This window comes from Nothoprocta perdicaria, unplaced genomic scaffold (assembly GCF_003342845.1).
Source record: "Nothoprocta perdicaria isolate Ctin4 unplaced genomic scaffold, notPer1 scaffold_0, whole genome shotgun sequence".
Lineage (NCBI taxonomy): Eukaryota > Metazoa > Chordata > Aves > Tinamiformes > Tinamidae > Nothoprocta > Nothoprocta perdicaria.
Genome location: NW_020454092.1, coordinates 2926301 through 2945522, shown reverse-complemented (window position 1 = coordinate 2945522; position 19222 = coordinate 2926301). Strand labels below are relative to the sequence as shown.

Genomic DNA, 19222 nt, shown 5'->3' with positions numbered 1-19222 from the left:
CGGCGCCGGTAGCACCGCGGCCGGGCCGAGACCGGGGCGCCGCGCGGGACGCGCGCCCCACGCCTGCAACGGCCGATCCCGCGCGGCGCCGCGCCGCGCCAGTGCCCCCGGGGAGAGGCGGCTGCGTGTCCGTTTCCCTGCCGAGCAGCTCCGAGCGCATCGCCAGTGGTTACCTGGGCTGCCCAGGCCCTCCATGAGTTATGGGGATGCCCCGGAGAAACTGTCAATGAAGAACACTGGGATAGGGAGGAGAGAGGGAGGGAAGAAAAAGTGAAAAAGAAACTCACGCTGGTGCCAGACACACGGGTGGTGGAAGCACCCAGCGGCCACCAGAGCAGGGACATAAAGGCCGTTTGTGCTACGGCCTCCCACGGCACCAGGGTCTGTGCGGCTGCTTCCGACCGTCCCCACCCCGGCACAAACACCCGCTCCCGGTGCCAGGAGCAGTTAGCGGCACAGAGTGGAGAGGTGAAACCAAGGCTCTGAATCCAGCACAGGTGATGAGTTAAACAGAGCCCAACCCCTGGCAAGAGCAGCGTACAGAAACCCTCCTAGTAGGACTTGGCTCACTCTGAGACATGCCTGGGGATATGATCCTATTGGAAATGCAGAATGCCTAGCGTAAACGTGGTTCGCTCTTGAACCCCCTGAAGAAATCCTCACACAGAAGCCAAGATCACAATTATGGAGAAAAATTTTTTTTTTTTAATAGAAGCAACACAGTTTTAATTTTGGCTGAGTTACAGATGATTTTGCAGGACGTTTATTTTCAATGGAAACTAGGGATTCCTTGTCCCCTGAACAGTTCATTCTCTGTTACACGGACAGCTGAAGAGTGCAAGATGATTAAGAATTTGCACAGCGCCTGGCAAACCTACCCGGAATGTTGCAGTGCCGGGTGGTGGATTGGATTATGCGCTGCTTGCGAGCTGCTACCTTCACACACGTTTGCAGAGGCGAGACCACTGATTTTTGTCTAATTGATTCGCTGGCAGAAGTCTGTCTCTTTAAACTTTCTTCAGAAGAAGGGAAGGAAGGGAAAACAGCTTTGCCTTCTCGGTAGGAAACTAGGGTGAGGAACAGACAAGAACCTTCAGGTGGCACCTGTGCACTGGTGTGAGTCAGCACTGAGAAGTTCAGCCATGAAAGGGAAATACATTTTGACTCTCCACCCAATCTGCACAAGTTGTTACATAGCTGCAACCTGACACAGGGGTAGCATTTTTGTGTCTTTAGCTTAGTCATGTAATTGTGTTCAAATGGCCAGCAGGTAAAAAACACATTTAGCAGGAATATTAGCAAATAAGTACCTGTATGCTTCAACGTATCCTTGCTAGGATTCTAATGAGTCATGACAGCAAAAAAAAAAGGAATAATTTGTAGGAAAGAACAACAAAAAATGATGCCATTATAATTTCACTTGAATGTAATAATTAACAAAATTAAGAAAATAGTTGGCTTAAAGTTTTTATTTTTTTCTGCTTCTGAGCTACTTCCTTGTGCTGCCTCAGGCACTGCAAGGCTGCAGGAACTCGATCATTTGTCCATGACTATAACAGAGAGTGTGTTGGGTGATGTGGTCTGCACCGGCCAACTTTGGACTTCCTTGGGGCATAAGTTCCTTCCTAATGGCAAAAAAATACTGTAGTCCAGAGTGAATATTCATGGAAGGATTATGGACGTATGGATAGATTCATCAGTGTCTAGGCCTTCGTGTAATGGGCTTAAAGCTGCTAGTCTAGGAGCAGCCTTCTGATGGGTAAAGTGCGTGTTGCTGTGGTGATTTGTGGGAGTCTTAGGGAATCTGAACTAATGTTGCAGTGTCAAATATTTGACATGATGGAATAGTAATGGAGGGAAATTACTGCATTTCCCTCTCTTATTGTGCTCTGTGTTCAACTGAAGACACTTGCGCTCAGTCCTGATAAACCTTTCATAAAGTCATAAAAAAAGAAGGTAATAGTGTGTAAATCTCCAGATTACTTGAACTTGTGCACAACTTGTAAATATTTGTGATAATTAATGCTTTATCAGTTCCTCTAAAAAAGCTAACATCCTAGGACATTTAAACGGCACTGTACTCAGGTGCCAGAACTTCATTCATGTTATTTCTTCTTTGCTTCTGTAACATGAAGCTCACGAGAGACTCACCATGACTTTACCTAACAAAACTAAAATTCTAATAATTTCGATACATTGCATTGCAAAGTCGGGGCTTTGTAGCTTTCATTATTTCAATATCTAAGAAAACAGGAAGTAATCCTCTCCCATATATATTTTTTTCTCCAATTTCGAGAAAACTTATAATAAAAAGAAACTCTGGTTGCATACATGTCTGCAGGCACATGAGGTGAAGGTGAGTTTTTCGCTTTTGGAATCACTAGAAAACAGCCCATGTTGCTGCAAAGCCATCTCCAGAGCATTCTGCCTGAGCACGCGGAATGTGGGATGTCTTGAGCACGGGCCCTGAAATGGAAAGACAGAGAGTACATCCAGCACAGGCTTGGCTGGCCAGGTGGAATTGCTAAGGTACTCCCTCCCTGCAACCCCTTTAATCCATCTCTGTTAGGACATTTAGTACTCCTTGGAATGAAGGAATCCTGCAGAGTTTAGAAAGAGAAAGGACGTTTGCTTTTTCTCAAGTATTTTTCCAGGAAATCCATATCCAGGGAATGCAGTATTGAATAAACCTTTGAAAAAGCAACCCATTGTTCTTATTTTAAAAGCATAGTGCTGATGACTTGGGAGTTATTATATTAAAAGGTTATTAATGCAAATGTCTGTAATTCAGGAACCCTCTCTAACAATGACAATCTCAGCACTTATCATGAACCTAATTACCACAACATCAGCGCACCAAACATTTTAGTGTATTTATTCCCTTCATACGGATGAGTAAATGTTTGCATCTTTATGTGCCTGAATGTCTTTAAAAATTAACCCTACATGGTTATTCAGAATACTTGGCAGTAGACATGAGACCAAGCTGGATTAGCGATTAAACATAAAAGCCCTTCATTTCCATGGAGAGAGATGGAAGACTCAACTACAAACGCCTAAAGCTTTTAGTGCCGAGAACTGTCCCGTAAGATCTCGTCTTTGTCTCCTGTGACTGCATTGGGAACGCAAGGAGAACTGACTTAGTATCTTAGTCAGATGACACGATTTAGACAATGTAATTAAATTGCTAAGTGATTTTCTCCAGATCTAATGGAATTGGTGGTTGAGGAAGGAATGTAAACTCCAAGTCCAAAATTAGCACTCTAGCAACCAGGCCATCCTTCTTTGCAACTATAATGAAGGCTCCTTGCTTCTAAAAATAACACAGATAAAAGATATTAATACTGAAGCACTCCTGACAGTGAGTCAGCTTTAAATCTGGCCCAAAATGTGATTTATTCTCCTATGACCTGGAGGAAGAAAAAAATAAAAATCATCCTTTCTTTTGCTTTTATGTTTATTAAAGTTGTGCCGTGGAAGTGTATAGTAGCCAGTCCATTTTGAAATTTTTTTTTGTAATACTCCTGACTTTATGGTGAGAAATAGAACAATTCCATGAAACTGAACATTCAAATCTAAGACTGAACCTTTCCAGTCTACTTTTATATATTTATGAAGGAGACACAAGTAGTCACACACAGCATCGTTCCACACGATGTTCTTTCTCACAGTGACACTCTAAACTTTACTAAGAAGTCTTGCAAAAATTTTCCTTTGGGATGAAAAATTGAGAAAAATGCTGGCTACTGAACAAGTTCATAAATAATTTGCACCTGACTTCAAAGAAATTTAACATCCAATATATCTGAAGCATATGGGCAGCAGGAGTACAAAGATCACCTCTAAAATTAGGGAGATTATTATGGCCATTCAACCCTTTTAAGTTTAACCTTCAGTGCCCTCCTCCTGTTTTGTGAATTTAGCTTCATCTATTTTACTTCCTTGAGAATTCAGGATGAGAAATCAACTTTTTTTTTTTTTTTTTTTACCTTCTTTGACCTTCCTTTTTAAAACAATAGCAATGTATTTTTCAGACTTCTAACCTGCTTGAACTTTTTTCTATTATCCAAGAACTATTGGACTTTTATATTCCTTCTTCATAAAGAAAGTCCAGGTATTTACAAAGCAATTTAGGCGCCGAAGTTGCCATTCTTTCGCAGTACTAGATTTCTGTACCACTAGATCACTCACAGTTATTACCCGTTCCACCTAAAGAAGAGGCAAGCACTTCTGTCACACAGCTGTCCAATTAGCCACAGAACATGAAAAACACGTGGGAGGAAACACTAGCTCATCTGTCAAAACGTCTGCTGGTAAAAATGCAGCCCAACAGGCAAATTCCTTAAGAAATTCGAGCCAATCAAGTAAATTTGAAAGTTTTGCATCCTGTGGCGGCGACAACTGGGGTTGAATCTCCCCCGATAGGGTGCTGCCAGGCTAGAGCCTCAGAGCCAACACCAGGGTGCCAAGGAAGAAGGGAATATCACTAAAGCCGTCTCGTGTCCCTAAAGGTGGTACATGAAACTCCTCATTGCTGCAGTATCTTTGGTGCTTTGTCTAAGTGTCAGATCACGCCCTGCCTAAATTTCAGTTTACATTCTGCCAACCTGTGTGGTTTTAGTTGGAGCAGTTATTTCGTACTGTAGCTGGAAGCAGCCCCCTGCTTGTTGCATTCAGTCCAAATGCAACTGCAGTCCAGCAAGAGGTGAAGAAAGCTGAATTCTGGCATAGACTGGATTCTGCTGCTTTGCTACTTCAGTTTGGGCAAAAGTGCACATCATTTCCACAAGCTCATCAGTTTCTGCATGTATCTAAGTAGAAGGCATATAAACTTCCAAAGCACCTTTAAAACAAAGATATATTACAAGCTCTTTGACTAGCCCAGTATCTTTAGAACATTTTCCTTTTGTTTATTTGAAAGGAAACCCCAATATTAAGGGATTTGTTAAGACTTTATAATCCTATTTGTTTTTCTACAAAATAGGTTGGCTAGCTCTCAAGCAAGGACGTAGGCTTCTATTATAACATATTGGGAGCTTTTAAAAGCAAAGCAATTCATAATAAATTTATTCAAATTGACACAATTCTGGTTACAATGTCTTTGTTATTTCTTCAGAGTTATGAAACATGAATTATATCACTGTAAGCACAACACCAGTCAAAGAAATCTAATTTACTGTGAAGTCTGTTTGTACAGTCACCGTGCAGCTGAAGGCATCCGTTCGATTATTTTCTTGCACTATGTCTTATATTAGTGTTATAGCAAAGACTAGAGTGGTATTATAACCTTATTATATCTAATTTGAAATATATTAATATATGACAGTCTTAAAAATATATAACTACAGAACAAATTAGCAATAGTTACACAGCTAAAAAGTGTATATAAGGAAGTGTACTTCAGATTTATATGTATATAACATATATATATTTAGCAAATACATTCTGTTTTGGTAGCATATGCATATTTTTCATCATAGCCAGTAAGTTAGTCAATACTTCATTCAGATTAAAACTGAATTAATTTAACTTAGTATAAAATTCTGAAATCAGAATAGAATCATTAAACTTATCAATATAAACCAAGAAAAGGACTTCTAAAACAAAATGAAACGTTTCTCTATCAGTATCCTTTCTTTTATTTCATTTACTAATTCTAGTAGGAATGAAGTGAATCGTAATTTAAAAAAAAATCCTAATAGCTTCTTTTAGAGCATTTTAGGATGGAAAGGCTTTTTTCCGTTCTCTTTGCTGTCAGAAATGAAAGCCTGAGCTGCAATTGTTAAAGGTCTGAATTTGCATTTTTCAGCAATCCAGGAAGCTGAGAGCTGCTTTTGTTATGATTGACATCGTTAGAAAGTTCTTTGTCTGCAGCTGTAGCAAGTTGTTGGTCAGCTGTTTACTAGACACCTTTAAAGGTACCAGACAATCAAAATACAGAAGATCAAAAAGAGGAGTAAATACACACGTTAACTTCATATAACCATAGAGGATAAACATTTGCTCTGTAAAATTAAATGGTTGCAGTGCCTGGTTCATTCTTCATGAGTACTTAGTGCAGAAAACACGCAGAAGCTAAAAATTCTTTAACCTTTTTTTTTTTATAGCTGCCGTGACTTTTGGTCCAAACTCTGTTTTCTCCCCCACTTTGTTGAGACACCTGAATGAGACAACCCCTTAGTGACAAACTTGCCTAAGCGAAGACTATAATCTGAGCAGGTGCTTGGAGGAGAAAAAGCCAGACAGACTCTTGCCAAGACCTTCCTGGCCTGACAGAGCAGAGACAAGTAGCAGCCTCGGGGCTGGAGAGCGCACGTTCCCTTCTAAGGTACTAGGGGAGAGGGCATCTTCCCTGCCCAAAAGCAGCCCGGTGCGGATAGCAGCTCAGGTGGCCACGCTGGCCGAACAGAACAGGCAGCCCTGGGCTTGTCCTGCAAGGCATCTTTGCAGAAAGGCACGGCGGAGCGCACTGGGAGGCAGCGCGGGCACAGTCCGCCGGGCTGACGCTTCTGGAGTCAGTGCAGGAAGGGCTCATGAGAAAGGCGAAAGCCAGATGTGCTGTTGCTAGGGGGATTTGAATTATCTTATTTCCACTTTCCTCCTGCAAAGTGGATTTATTTGTACTATTTTTATGAGAATCAGATACCTGTATGTTCTCAGTTGTGATGTTGAGCCAGCCTGGAAAGAGGCAGCCTCCTTTGGTAAGTCTATGTCCTGTATCATTGGGAATTCTGTTGCCGCACGGGATGTTTCAGCGGCAGGTTTTGATTAGGGATACTCCTCTGGGCACTAGTCGCCCTTTGCAGAGCCTTCATCTCAGTGTGGAGGCAGCCCATTTTCAGTGTACTACAAGAAAACAGAGGAGGAGATATAGCAGGTCCTCACTCTTCGGTAGTGCTTTGGAAATAAGGCAGGATTATCTTCATCTGCACAGGCTGCCAGATGATCACCCAAAGCGGGGAGCTCCTGGCTTGCTTGTCCTATGTAGGATATTAGATACAAACTCAGACAGGTATTATGAGAAGAGCTCAAAGACTGAACAAAAGGGTATGTTCCCTTGCCACCCTTTCAGCTACCCCTGTCAGGCTGTGGCTGCAGTTTCAGAGCCCTTGGTGCTAAAGTGAGGTGCTAACCCATTCCGCAGGAGGGGCTGCAGCAGCACGGCGAGGCCGGCGGTCGCAGCCCAGGAGCTGTCCCGGCGTCACCGCGCGGCAGCCACCGCCCAGGTGAGGTTCTGCCCGTGGTTCCAGGGCTCCGGCAGTTAATGCCTTCCCAACGCCCGGCTCCTGCACCACTAAGGGAACAGAAATAATTTAACAGGTACCGTAATTTGGTTTTGTGCTAGGATTCCATTATTCAGGAGTAATAGTGAAGATATATCAAATTGTTGACCCTTTGCAAACAGGCTTCAACATAAATTAATTGTTGTGTAAAAAATGAATTTAATGTTTACAGTGCAATTTGTCACAGAAATGGAGGCTCAATTAGAGTCTCAATGATTTACTAAAGACATTTTCAACATAATGTCCAAACAATGCTACATAAATTAAACATGATGTAATTGAGTGTAACACTAAGTGGCTCATCACTGTTGATTCATGTGGAAATCACAGAAATTTTACTGATCATTATGCATTCATTCAGTATTAATGTGGATACCATATGTGCTTCCATAGGGATTCTACTCTTACTCAGCGTTCATTAAGTTTTAATGTACCATTAAAAAGGCATCAAAAGATCCATCTAAAAATACCACCACAAAGGTAGTTCATTTAAAGAGAGAGTTAAACATGTTTCACTTTAACATTAAAATACAAAGTAAGTTAATAATCAGCAGAAATAATTCAGGAGAAAACACTGCTTAATTGCAAGCCAGACTACAAAGAGTATTTGAACGAAAGGCAGATGGATTCTGCCTGCTCTAGATTCCTGCATAGCTGTACTCATAAGCGCTCGCGCTGCAAATACACTGCGTTCATTACACTGCGGCTTTACAGTAATCTTCAATATAGTGATTCAGTACAGTGAAAATTTTATTACAGTCGATTGCCTAACGCACCCTTTTCATTGTAAGGGGATGAGAGATCCATATTGATAACCTGCCCACAGGTCCCCATTTTTCACATTTTTTTCTCCACGAGGCCTCCCCTCCATGCGCTGTGAGCGACGGAGCTGTGCAGTGCCCAGCTCTGCCCGCTGCCTCCGTGGCCCGCTGCTCTGGCCGGGCACCTCCCGCTCACGGCCGTGCTGCCCAAGGGCCGCAAGCGCCTCCTTCCCCGCGCCGCGGCTGCCTGCGCTGGTGGCCGCCGCAAGCCGGCTCGGCTGCTGCAGCCGTGGCAGTGACGGCAGTGACCGCCCGGGGCCACGCGCCACCCGACAGCCCTGCAGGCCAGGCCCAGCACTCAGTGCTCCGGCTGAGTCGCAGCCTCCTGCCACGGAGCCGGCTGCTCCGGACACAGAGCTCTGAACACACGTCTTGGCTCAATCCTGACCCTGCCTCCTCCCTGTGGTGATCCAGATTCCTGGCTGCTGTCCACAGGCCGGCTCTGCTCCTCTCACTCCATGATCTGGGCTCCAGCTCACCGTGCCCAAGGCGGCTGCCAGCCAGCTAAGCTGCCCCGTTCCTCCTCTCTCGCTGCTAGAAAATGTACCGATGCTTTGATGATTTCCTGGAAAAATTGCAAATGGTGAGTTAGATTGGACAAACTATTATAATCAAACACAGTATGGTGGTGATGGATTTCAAAAGGTAATTGCTGCCAATTTAAGAAATAAATTCAATAGAAATTCCCATCAGAAAAGTGGATTGACATTTCCTGTGCAGAATAAAGCTTGTGCATCTTGCATGCCCAAATAATCTTCTTATCCACTGAGATGAACAACTATGACAACAAATTGAGCAGCCTGTATATCACAGCTTCAAGTTTGTAGGCTCTTTGTGCACTATAGTCAGTTCAAAAGATCAGCTGTGAACCTGTGACTCAGATGTGATCATCTGATAAATAAATCATCCTGTGATCACCTGTGAATAAATGCAACTTAGCAAGGTTTCATCTAGCTGGATATATGGTACCTCACAATTATTACACACAAACTCCTCTCATAAATTCTTGATCTTGTACAGAACACAGGCAGATCCTCTCCTGCAGGTGGCTCACCGTGACAAAAGCCTTCTTTCATTATTTGCCCTGAAGAACTGTCTATCAGACCTCACCAGACAAAGAGAAGCCTCATGGGAAGGCTGTGCTGTGTGGGCTGACACCCATGCCAAAGCAGGAACTTACAGAGTGTGCCAAAAAGAGGAGCAACTCAGAGAGAAACATGCAAACAGCAAATGCATCAAATTTGAAAGACAAATCTAGCTAAAAAAAATTTCCCTTTTCCCAAGATGTGGAGAGCAGTGTAGTATAAGATGTGCTCAGACCTATATCTTTGTGTTTATGAACTCTGGTGGCATCCAATAGCTACAAGGGCAAAAGCATACGCATCTCCAAGGCCAGCGGTACAGCCTCTTGCTCAACGGCATAGCCTCTCGCTCAGGGAAAGGCACGAGTGGCACAAAGAGCACGAATGGGAATTAACAAGTTAAGTCTTAAATAAAATTAAGTTAGCAAGTAGAATCAAAATAAACGAAAAAAAAAAAAAAAAAAAAGCAGTTCTTCAGACTGTGCATCATTAAGCCAAGGAACTCCTTGCCACGCAGCACCATCACTGTTCAATGTTTACAGGAGCTGAAAGAATCATTAGACAAGCTCTTGAAAGACAGAACCATTCAGGAATATAAAATACATAGACATCTTGGCTGAGAAATTTGAGCTAAAATTTGCTGGATATTGATCACACGTGTTTCCCCTAGCATCACCTTTTGATCATTGCCAGAAGGCAGGTAATAGGTTAAACAGCCTTTCAGCATGACCCAGTACAGCCATTACTCCCTCATGTTCTAAATCCAGAACAAACATACGGACTGCAGCTTCACTTTCCCTGCTGCAGTGACTCTTACTGTTGAGAGATGGTTACGTTGTCCCAGTCAGCCTGTTGCATTTATACTAAATGAATCTTATTCTTTTAGTCCTTCCTGAAAGGTCTCTAAAGATATTTTAGTTCTTGTTTTCTCTCTCTTTTCTCTCTCACCACAGTTTTCTTCCACCTTTTCCACACAGTCTGAAGAGTCATAACACAATCCAAGAAATAGCCACTTTTTTTTCCTCCACTTTCTGGAAGGAAAGCCTCCACTTTTCCTGCTAGGTTCCAGCCAGGTTTCTGCTGTATCACTGTTGCCCAGGGATGATCAGGTAATTTATATTTCACATTACCACCAGATTACGGTTTTGAATGAATGTAGTAGTCACATAAGAAAAAGAACTCACCTACTTCCTTTCTCTGGAGAGATGGTCTAGTAGACCCTGAATTCTCTTCACCCTTTTTGAAATGTTCATTTTTTTCAAATAAATGAATACCAGACAAAGAATAAATAAATAAACCAACCCACCACCCTCAGGTGCAGTCCTGAAGCCAACTTTCCCAACCCTCCCTTTCTCCGGCTCTCGCAAGTTCCAACGGGACAGCGCCAGGAGAATTCTGGGCGTCCAGGTTGTGCTGGTCTTGTGCTCGCTGCACGCAGAGCCCCCATTAGCCCTGTGCTTGCCCTGTATGTTCCTTGTTATGGGAACTGTAATAACTCTCCTCTTCCCATCCCCTCACGAGCCTTGGTCCAGGGAGCCTCGGGCAAGCGCCTTCTCAGAGCTCTGAGTCCTCAGCCCTCCAGAGACGCCCGAATCGCGGCAGCTCCAGGAGCCGGGGCCACCAGGGGCCTCACAGCCTCTTCCAGGCCTCCCTCCAGAATGTCCAGCGATTAAAGAAGCATTAGACTGCGGTTTCTAAGGAGGTTTAACAGTACGAGTCCTTGGAAAGAGAGCACCTAATCACATAGCTGCCGGCATTCCTGCGCTTCTCTCAGTTTTCTGATATTAAAAACAAAACAAAACAAAACAAAAGCCCCTCACGCATGATGCCCTTCTTCAGTCCTTGCCTCACCTGGTCACGCTGCCGAGGCGCTGAAGGTCAGACCTGCGGCTGCCCGGCGCGGGGCCTTGCTCAGCAACCGCACCTCAGAGCTGAGCCACCCGTCGCGAGACCCCCGCCTGCACGGCCAAACTGGCTCCGTCTCGCAGAGCACGGGTTTCACTGACACATGGCAGCATGAGAAATGCAACGGCTTTTGCTGATGGGATCCACCACGCAGTGCCTCCGTTCATCGTCTTCCACCTGGCTGCAGTTGTTCTGCTACGGTCGTATCAAATATAGCAGGCTCTACACGGTCAGTCCTGCCTAGCAGTCCAAGGGAAGACCTGAAACTAAGCAAGCGGCAGCAGGCTCCTGGGTGACGTGTCACTGCCGTTCCGCATTCTGATGTAGTGCATCACAGATTGGTAACAGCACTAGATAAAGTGCTGTTGAGGGTGACAAAGCACTGGAACAGGCTGCCCAGAGAGGTTGTGGAGTCTCCTTCTTTGGAGATCTTTAAAAGCCGCTTGGATGCAGCCCTGTGCCACGTGCTCTAGGTGACCCTGCGTGAGCAAGGGGGTTGGACTCGATGACCTCTGAGGTCCCTTCCAACCTTCGGCATTCTATGATTCTATGATAATCCTGCTGCGTTAGAGGATGAAGCAGAGGCTGCTGCGTTTTTTTTCCCTCTCTCTCCCTTCAACCAAAAAAAAAAAAAAAAAAGGAGGAATAAGAGCTCTGTTCAGTCAGTAGACATGTGAAATTATTTCTGTAGAGGATACAAGTATCAGCTCTCCAGACATGCTGTATTGTAAGTGATTACGTTCTCCATTCCCAGCTTCCCTTTGGCATTTGCGAGAGACTATTCTACCACATTTTTATGTATCTGAGTGAAATGTGCCAGGCAATTATCCATAAACACACTTCAGTTTCAGCACTTCAAGTGATTTGAACCCCTATTTGAACAAAAATTCTGTCAGCCATTAGACTTCTTCAAAGTACTCATATAACTTGATGTGATAACCTGATCTTTTTAGTTTAAATTCACTATTTATGGTACATGGGTAAGTTCTGTGTTCCCAGGCCTGCAGCTTCCGTATCAGCTTACTTCAGAATTAACAAGTTTTCTGATATATGGAACACACTGTTTTTTTTCTAATCTTTCATGTTGAAATTTAGATAACTAATACATAAAAATAAAACAACACTATGTCCATTCTATTCTATGCAATGGTAATAATATAAACTCATACAGTCAGCTCTGTGCCAAGTCTGTAATTTGTGATGAAGCCTCATTTCACATATGGAATTTAAATAATAACTAATGCTATGTCTTTCTGGGGAATTGCTTTGGTGTTAAATTAGTCCCTGTTTCATATTAGTAATGTTGACCTCTGCATGCAAGTTCGGGTAGCACTGACTCTCCCATTAGTGACTACAACACACAATATTCTCATTCATAAATCACAGCAAGCTTAAACTTACATTTTAGAAATGACCAGAGACAGTTGGGAAGGCGCTGTGACACTTCTAAAACAGAAACACTTGAGTATTTCAAGAACCATTGGTACTTTAGTCATCCTCAGGTGCTTTGACAGGGCAATGTGTCTAACCAAAGCCGCTGCAGAGCTTAAGTGACACTATTTCATTAATGAAGTGATTAGGTCCACCTAATTGTGTGCTGTTAAACGTTTGGGGATCTTTCATGCTTTAAGAAGTTAGAACACTTCAACTATTACACATTTGTTGAACATTTAAGTTATGAAACTCAGATATGAAAAAAAAAAATGCCTGCAAAAAAGGGTGCAGTGCCCCCATTGCTTTGGCATTCTCTGGTCACGGCAGAGGTAGCAGCAGATCCCTGCACTGACAACTACAATTTTTTAATTTCTAAGTTCAATTCAAAACTTGCTTTTTTCACATCTGAAGGAATATTTAACAAGCATTTCTAGTCATGCTACATATTTTCCACAGTAAACTGAGATTCAGAAGATTTACAGACCTACAGTTTACATAACCTGATGCAGAAAAAATACAACATTAAATCAGTGACAGTTTGATATGTACATCATTAGATATATAAAAGGAAGATTTTAAAGTGTCTTATACATACACTCTGGAAGAAAGGTGGAAAAAAATTTTGCTAAATTATATTGCCAGCTAGTAACAAAAAATCCCAGTGAACAATTTCACGCTATTCTTGCGCGCAGACATTTCATTTAAGTATCAAGCAAGTTCCACACAGACCCTAAACTTAAACTGAAGTGTTTGTGGTTTGAATCTCTATTACATAACACAGTATTTTGCCCTCAGGAGTTCACATGAAAGGGCAATGCACTTTTAACATACGGGACTAAGGAATATACAGTTGTTTAACTTTGTAGTCAAAGCCAAAGAAAGCAACAACTAAGCGAGGTTGTTTGATCTTCCCCCAACCCAGAGCAATCTGATTCCACAGTCCAACTGAACAGAAAATATTGTACAATCTTCTATCACTGCATGCAGATTAAATTGCAGTCACGTGAACTACTTTCAGTTGTCTTTGGCAGAAAATACAAAGGCCTGAGAACAAGCACGGAACCCCCTCCGGGGCACCCGAGGGCCAACACTGAGATCCCTTCAGCAGCGCAGCCTCCCCGGGACAGTTACGTACTGTCCAGTAACGTTTGAAACATGGAATTTCAGTGTCCCAATGACCACTGACATTTTTATTTATTAGATTCCTGGGAGAGAGTTAAAATTTTCAGGTTTGTCCCTCAAGATATAGTGAAAGGGGAAAATCTAAATCCCAGCAGAAGAAAACAAAACAAAAAAAAAAGGTATCTACCTCTTCTAGCTCACCATTCTCCGGGTGGTGGATTCTTTTGCCATTCGATCCTGAAAAAAGACCTTTTGAACTACCATGCAGGTTCTGAAATTAGCCCTTGATTGGAGAAAAGAACTGGGAGAAGGAGGACGAGGAAGTAGTAATACATTTATAGGGGACTAAACTATAGAAGACCAAACATGGGAGAACAACAACACATGAACAAATGTTCATCAGCAGTATTTATAATATTTTATTTACTAGGACAATCCTGGAAGGGATTTATCATTAAGTTAACATTATTTTGCTTGTAATCAATAATCCACTATAAAAGTAATATAGGGCTTTTCAGATTATTGCACAAAAAAGTGGCAGCAAACCATTAATAACCCTTCGAAATGCACAATTATAAATCAGTTTCTGAAACTGAGTTACAGAATGTCTCTATGGTACACAATAAATACAGTGTTAAGGAATAAAAATTAATACAATTACTTTTATTTAAATCCAGTCCATCAAGAAAATACTTTATATTGGCAAAAACACCTGCAAGTGCTGCATGTATCCACAATATAGCTATTTCATCAGGACTGTCATCACATTTCCACCCCTGCCCCCAAAAATCTATTATCTTGCCAAAAAATGCAAAATAGATAAAATATAACACAAAGCATTTTCTTTTTATGTATGCTCCCATTTTCATATCTAATGCTTAATTTATAAATAGAGGCTCTCAGACACAAGTATGCATTCTAATTCTTTTACTGTGCTGTCCAAAGATTAAAATATTTTACGTGAAAAGTCCCAAGCAGTTCATTCTTTAGTCAAACTTTCAGTGAAAACTTTTTCTTCTATTAATATCAAAAACTGGAATTTGTATTTTATTGGTAAGTGATTATATGCTGATGACTTTTAAAATAGATTTGGTTCTCAAAAGATATTGCTTATATGAATACTACCTTGATACTATATACAGATATTTAAAGAGCAGACCAGAAAGTCATGTAGTGCTACCGTTAAGAAAAGTTTTGAAGTAGTACAAAAATTTCCAATAATTTATGTCCTGATCTTTTTTGTGCTACCAGGAAAAAAAGAAAGATTAAAAATACTTAGCTCAACTACTTCAGCTGAAGGAACAAAAACAAATATCCATTTTTTAGAGAAACAAAAGTATTGAATATAATTAAGATTCTCTACTAATTACAAATTTAATTTAACAAAATAATATGGAGGCAACATTTGGTAGATTTAAATTCATACAATCTGTTAAAGTATTACACAATTACAAAATTACTCATCTAAAATTCTTACATTTAGAGAAACCTGTATTTTCAGTATACTACTACATATTGTTCAGTCTTGAAGGCTGAAATCAAAAATTTTTGATTCTCATCCCAACACAAGTGAAGTTCATCTGCACCTTTTCTTAAACCTTTTTAGCAGCATTATCAGCTTTATAAAGAGAAAAAGGCAAAATATTACCATAATTTATACAGTCTAATAATCTTTCCTGCGCAAAGGACCCAACATGAAATTCCTATACCAATTGACAAAAATATATTAACATCTACTTGCATTTACACTTTCAATCATTCGTAGTTAGTATTCAGATGGCCTATGAAGCAGTAGTAAAGTGCAAAATATTTGGTATAACATCTAGTGATTAGTTTTTGCTTCTGTAGAATATAGATGAGTCAGCCTGGCTCTTCCATTAACAGACATAGCATTTGGTGGAGGACCAACCTGGAGGCAGGAGAAAAAGAAGAAATAGTTACAATAAATGATATTAACATGACTTTTGAGATTCTTCTCTGTACTCTGTAGTATGTTGCCCTACATACTGCAGAGAGAAGTCTGTTCATGAAATTAGAAATACTGTTACTTCCATAACCATGGACCCAGATGTTCTTCTCATCTCAGAGAACTCTGAGGTGATTTCCAAACCAAGTACATACAGTGAAACACCAAGCTATTTAAAACACATTTATCCTAACTAAAAACTAAATATATTACTATTCAAAACTGCATATTTTTTCAAGCAGGTTTGAAGGACTCAACTAGAAGTGAGTGAAATATTTTCACTTCAAACAAAACATTTTCATTAAATATTGAATAAAATTGATCTCTAACATAAAATCTTTTAACATTCAGCTATGACATGAAAACAGTCTCTTCTAGCAAGAGGTAACTGTAACTTTCAGGGTTGATATAAGAACCTGTTTTCCATGCGGATGTGTAAACCAAGGAATACAAGCAGAGTCCACACGTCCCGCGGTCGTGAGAAGCGCCCGCCCCGGCACGGTGTGCCGACCACGGCCACAATACTCCAAAGAGGAAAACAATCACAAAGGAACCTCACTTGACCCATTTTAGGTTAGTAATTATTGAAGGCCTCATTCAACAAAAAAGACTGCAAACACAAAAGACCACAGATCTTGACACTGTAAACTGACCGCTTATTAAGTAAAACAAGGGGAAAAAAACAAAGCATTTGACTAGTGATGCTGGCACTTGTCTCTCTTGTTCCGAGCGCTTCCCTCAGAAGTGAAGGAATGGAAAACACAGGGAGAGCCCAAGGAGGGGAGACGAGCGGGCACCTGAGAGCCCCTGGCATGACTCAAACGCAGCCTTGTGCTGATGGCAGCGTGCGGCCCACAGCCAGGAGGGCCGCCTCTCATCCAGGCTGGGATCATCCAGGCTCAGCCCAGCTCTGCCAAGACTGGGAAGCACTGCTGGGTGCTCACGTCTCATTTGTCCGATTACTGCTACTTCTCAGTGTCAAACACAGGAACAATTTTTGAATCCTGCCACAGGCACAAACACCTTTTCCCCGGGGACGAACACGGGCACTGCACGTGTGCTTAGGGTCGGAACGAAGGCAGCAGTGTCTGCAATTTTACATTCAGCAAAATTTCAGTAGTATCTTCCTTGCATTTGGCTTTTGTTGTTGCTATTGTTGTTTTGCTTGTTTGCTTTGTGTGTGTGTGTGTGTGTGTAGGGGAGGGGTTCCTCTTGTTTCAGGTTTCAGGGCTGCACAATTTTTCTGCTTCTGGCATCATCTTCATTGCAATCAGTTCTCCCTAAAATTACAGCCCTCCCTCCCAAGTCTCTGCAAATACACTGGGAAAGAACATCTACCTATGAAGAAGGAAGGGAGAGAGGGAGGCGGAATAGATTTTCGGTAATTCCTCCTTCTTCCCAGTACATGCTTGTACCTATACTGAAAAAAAAAACCCATATACATCAAATAAACCTATGAGAAACGACCGAGACCATCGCTATTAGAAAGTAACAAATAACCACACACCAAAGTTTTCCTTTCCTTTGTGTACCAGGCATCCCGAATTCTGAGGAGCACTTTGTGAATTTTCACTTTTTAAATAAAGTTACAAGTTACCATGATGAGAGCCATGCTCATACATACTTCCTATACAATCATTAAAAAAAAAGTTTTTAGCAGGGCAGTTATGCCTCGGGAAAAAACTTTAATAAAAATATATGCAAGCAAAAGCTCAACTGCTATTTCTGGTAGAACAGACAGATCTGACCTCTAAGTGACTCTGAACAATACAGCATTTGCTGACTCTTATCCTGTTTTTTAAGTGACTTTTGGGTAGTGACAGATGGTTCCAGGCAATACTGCACTGTTCTACGCTCCCCCTGCACTGACTGCGGGTCAACCCCTACCCAAACACGCTCAGAACCTTCCAATTGCGGCAGGCGGGCGGGCAGGGAGGGGACACCTTCCCCCTCAGTACCGGGAGGAGAGCAGGGCTAGGGAGAGGCGGTTGCACTGCTGCCCTGAACCAGCCTTGTATATCCGAAACCAGCTGGCTGGCACCAAAATGCACTGAGACCCCAACGGCCGCTCAGATTTCGACTCTAAAGAATCAAAGGCTTCTATTTAAAAATAAAAAAAATCACCCACCCACCAGCTCACACAGCATTTGTTTCTTCAAGCCGCAGGTGGGAAAGGGAAGAGAACCAAAATGTACTGGATTTCTTTAACTTTCTACAACAGGATTTTTCTTCACTACAGAAGGTAAAATGCTAATGCTGGGGTCAAAAAAGTTTTGTGTGAGACTGTCATTCCACTGCCTGTTCATAAATTTAAAGTGATATATATATTTTTTTTAAGTATGCAATGAATTGGATGAATTTTAGTAGGAAAGAGAAAAAAAATAAAAATCAGGTAATAGTTTTTTGCCTGTGGGGGAAGAAAGTATATGCAGTCACCTAACCAGGGCTGTAGGCAAAACACTGAAAATCTACTGAAGACAGCAAAGAGCAGCAAGAGGCTTCAACTATATTTTGGAAAAATTAAGGACTTGATATAGGCTTAAAAAAAAAAACCACACACACACAAAAACCAAAAACCTACTTTCAAAACACAAGTTACCTGTTGGCCAAAGGCTGCAGCTAATTCAGACGAACTTTTCAACACGAAGCTAAAAACACAGCACTTCAAATCATTCCATAAGCATGGAAGAGATACTTCACTGATAGCTTATGGGTATTGAACACATCTGAGAATGATTTCTGGTTTGGTATTGTTTGAAAATATGGACGTATGCTTTTTTGTTTTGGGTTGTTTGTTTGTTTTCATTTGCATTTCCTGTGTTCTTTGCAAAATCAAACCCTCTTCCCCGCTCTCTTCCATAGCCCAGGCACAAATTCCTTGCAGCGCTTCAGGCAGATGTGCCGGCTCTTCACGCAGGGCCCGGAGCCGGCAGCTTTGCTGGCCGGGCTGCGCTCGCCGCACGGGGCACGGAGGGCAACTCACCCTTTTCAACCTGGCAGCAGCTTCTCCGGAGCGAATGGCAGCCAGGAGGCTCCGGTGGATCTGCTCGGGGTCGGGACGCGGCAGCACCGTGGGCTGCCCCTTGGCCGCAGCGGGTGGCTGGTCGGGGGCACCTGCCCCCACCTGCTCTCTGCTCACAGAGCTGCTGGTCTGTCGAGGGAGGGAAGAAGAAAGAAGGAAAACAGCCTTTAGTTGTGCCCTCGTGGCCAAGAAGGCCAATGGGATCCTGGCCTGCATCAGGAGGAGTGTTCCCAGCAGGTCAAGGGAGGTGATTCTGCCCCTCTACTCAGCTCTGGTGAGGCTGCACCTGGAGTACTGTGTTCAGTTCTGGGCACCCCAGTATAGGAGGGACGTGGAGCTTCTGGAGAGGGTCCAGAGAAGGGCAACCAGGATGATTAAGGGAATGGAACATCTCTCGTATGAGGAGAGGCTGAGTGAGCTGGGCCTGTTTTCTTTGGAGAAGAGAAGGCTGAGAGGGGATCTGATTAATGTGTATAAGTTCAGGAAGGGAGAATGCAGGGAGGAAGGGGACAGGCTGTTCTCACTGGTGGCCAGCGATAGGACGAGGGGTAATGGCCACAAGCTGAAACACAAGAAGTTCCGTCTCC

The 19222-nt window shown here is 42.5% G+C and overlaps 1 protein-coding gene and 1 long non-coding RNA gene across 2 annotated transcripts in view; both read right to left on the bottom strand.

Moving 5' to 3' along the window:
• Positions 1-8430: 8430 nt before the first annotated feature.
• On the bottom strand, positions 8431-10424 carry LOC112948879. The gene is made up of 2 exons (XR_003249730.1): positions 10371-10424; positions 8431-8669 (listed from the first exon to the last, which is right to left on the bottom strand). It is a non-coding gene; the product is annotated as an uncharacterized LOC112948879 (long non-coding RNA).
• A 3800-nt stretch (positions 10425-14224) lies between these two features.
• The window catches only part of COBLL1 (cordon-bleu WH2 repeat protein like 1), a 45465-nt gene continuing 40467 nt past the window's right edge, over positions 14225-19222 (bottom strand). The window contains exons 14-15 of the mRNA XM_026036726.1: positions 18597-18764; positions 14225-15556 (exon numbers count right to left, since the gene is read on the bottom strand). Coding sequence (XP_025892511.1) covers positions 15470-15556; positions 18597-18764 — 255 coding nt within the window. The 3' untranslated portion in view covers positions 14225-15469. The remainder of the gene's footprint in view (positions 15557-18596; positions 18765-19222) is intronic.